General features: G+C 48.8%; 1 protein-coding gene across 1 annotated transcript; it reads left to right on the plus strand.

Moving 5' to 3' along the window:
* Positions 1–132: 132 nt before the first annotated feature.
* Positions 133–832, plus strand: LOC104460363 (cytochrome b-c1 complex subunit 6, mitochondrial; the record flags this gene model as incomplete). Its single annotated transcript, XM_010084578.1, has 2 exons — positions 133–294; positions 800–832. Coding segments are annotated over 2 exons (195 nt in total), but the record flags the coding sequence as incomplete, so codon positions are not given.
* Between the last annotated feature and the right edge of the window lie 348 nt (positions 833–1,180).

The following is a 1,180-nucleotide window of genomic DNA, read 5'->3' on the forward strand; positions in this document are numbered from 1 at the left end:
GAAGCTTAGTGGGGAGGCAGCTGGACTCGGGGCTGCGATGGGGGTATATGGCTCTTTCTTAAAGCAGTGGCTCTTGGGGTAAGACGGCGTTTCGGAGTCTCCCTGTTCTCACGGCAACTCCGTGTCCCGCAGGATCCTTTAACCACAGTCCGGGAGCAGTGTGAGCAGATGGAGAAATGTGTGAAGGCGCGGGAGCGGCTGGAGCAGTGTGATGCGCGGGTGTCCTCCAGGTCCCAGACAGAAGAGCAGTGCACAGAGGAGCTTTTTGACTTCCTGCACGCCAGAGACCACTGTGTAAGTGCAGCACCCCTGGATGTAACATCCCTGCTGGGGCTGGGAGCAGGGCTGCCTTTAGCCGTGCTTCTGAGAGTGCAGGGAACTCAAGTGTGGGACGTGGTAGCTGTTCAGTCACAGTGAGTTCTGAAGGACTGTGAGCCTTAATGCTTTTTTCTTGTTAAGTGTTTGGTTCCTCTTTGTCACAACAGTTCCAGCTGGGATTTGGTAGGTTATTAAACAATGGAATAAGTCAAACACATTGTTTCTGCCCTGCAAGCAACACTTGGCTATTTCAGTGTTTTATTTGCTGTTTTAAAGTTAAACCTGTTTAACCCGAGGCAAAACTTTGTAAGGAATCTTAGCTTGTTACTTTTCTTGAATGACTTGCTGCAAAACAATGAGAAGAGCAGAGGGCTGTGAGGCCATTTGCGCTTGTGGCTCAGAAAGCCAAGAGAAGGGTAATACCCTGATGATTTCTAGCCCTAAACTATGAGTTACCAAGTGCATTGTCCCTTCTTTTCAGGTTGCTCACAAACTCTTTAAGAAACTGAAGTGAAGGCAAGCGTGATTGTCCATCTGCTTCCACAGCCTATGTCGGCAGTTCCTGGATTCACCGTACCGCTTCCTGCCTGTTCATTGTCCAAGTATAAACAAAACGGCTTCCTGGCAGTGACCGAGCGTCAGCCTGTCACTGCACCTGTTCTTGTGGAAGATGCCCAGCCACGCAGAAAACATGTTGATGTTCTGTGATTTTTCATATTAAACATTCAGAGTTCCCATGGAAATACCCTCCGTTTATTTCCTAGTTCTCGTGCTTCTGACTTGTACTGGTTGAAGATTAAATTAGCGGGGGTCAGAGCCCAGTTTGTGGGAGGGAGACTTTTCCTCACTTGTGGGAACATTC

Source organism: Pterocles gutturalis, unplaced genomic scaffold, assembly GCF_000699245.1.
Source record: "Pterocles gutturalis isolate BGI_N339 unplaced genomic scaffold, ASM69924v1 scaffold3395, whole genome shotgun sequence".
Classification (NCBI taxonomy): Eukaryota; Metazoa; Chordata; class Aves; order Pterocliformes; family Pteroclidae; genus Pterocles; species Pterocles gutturalis.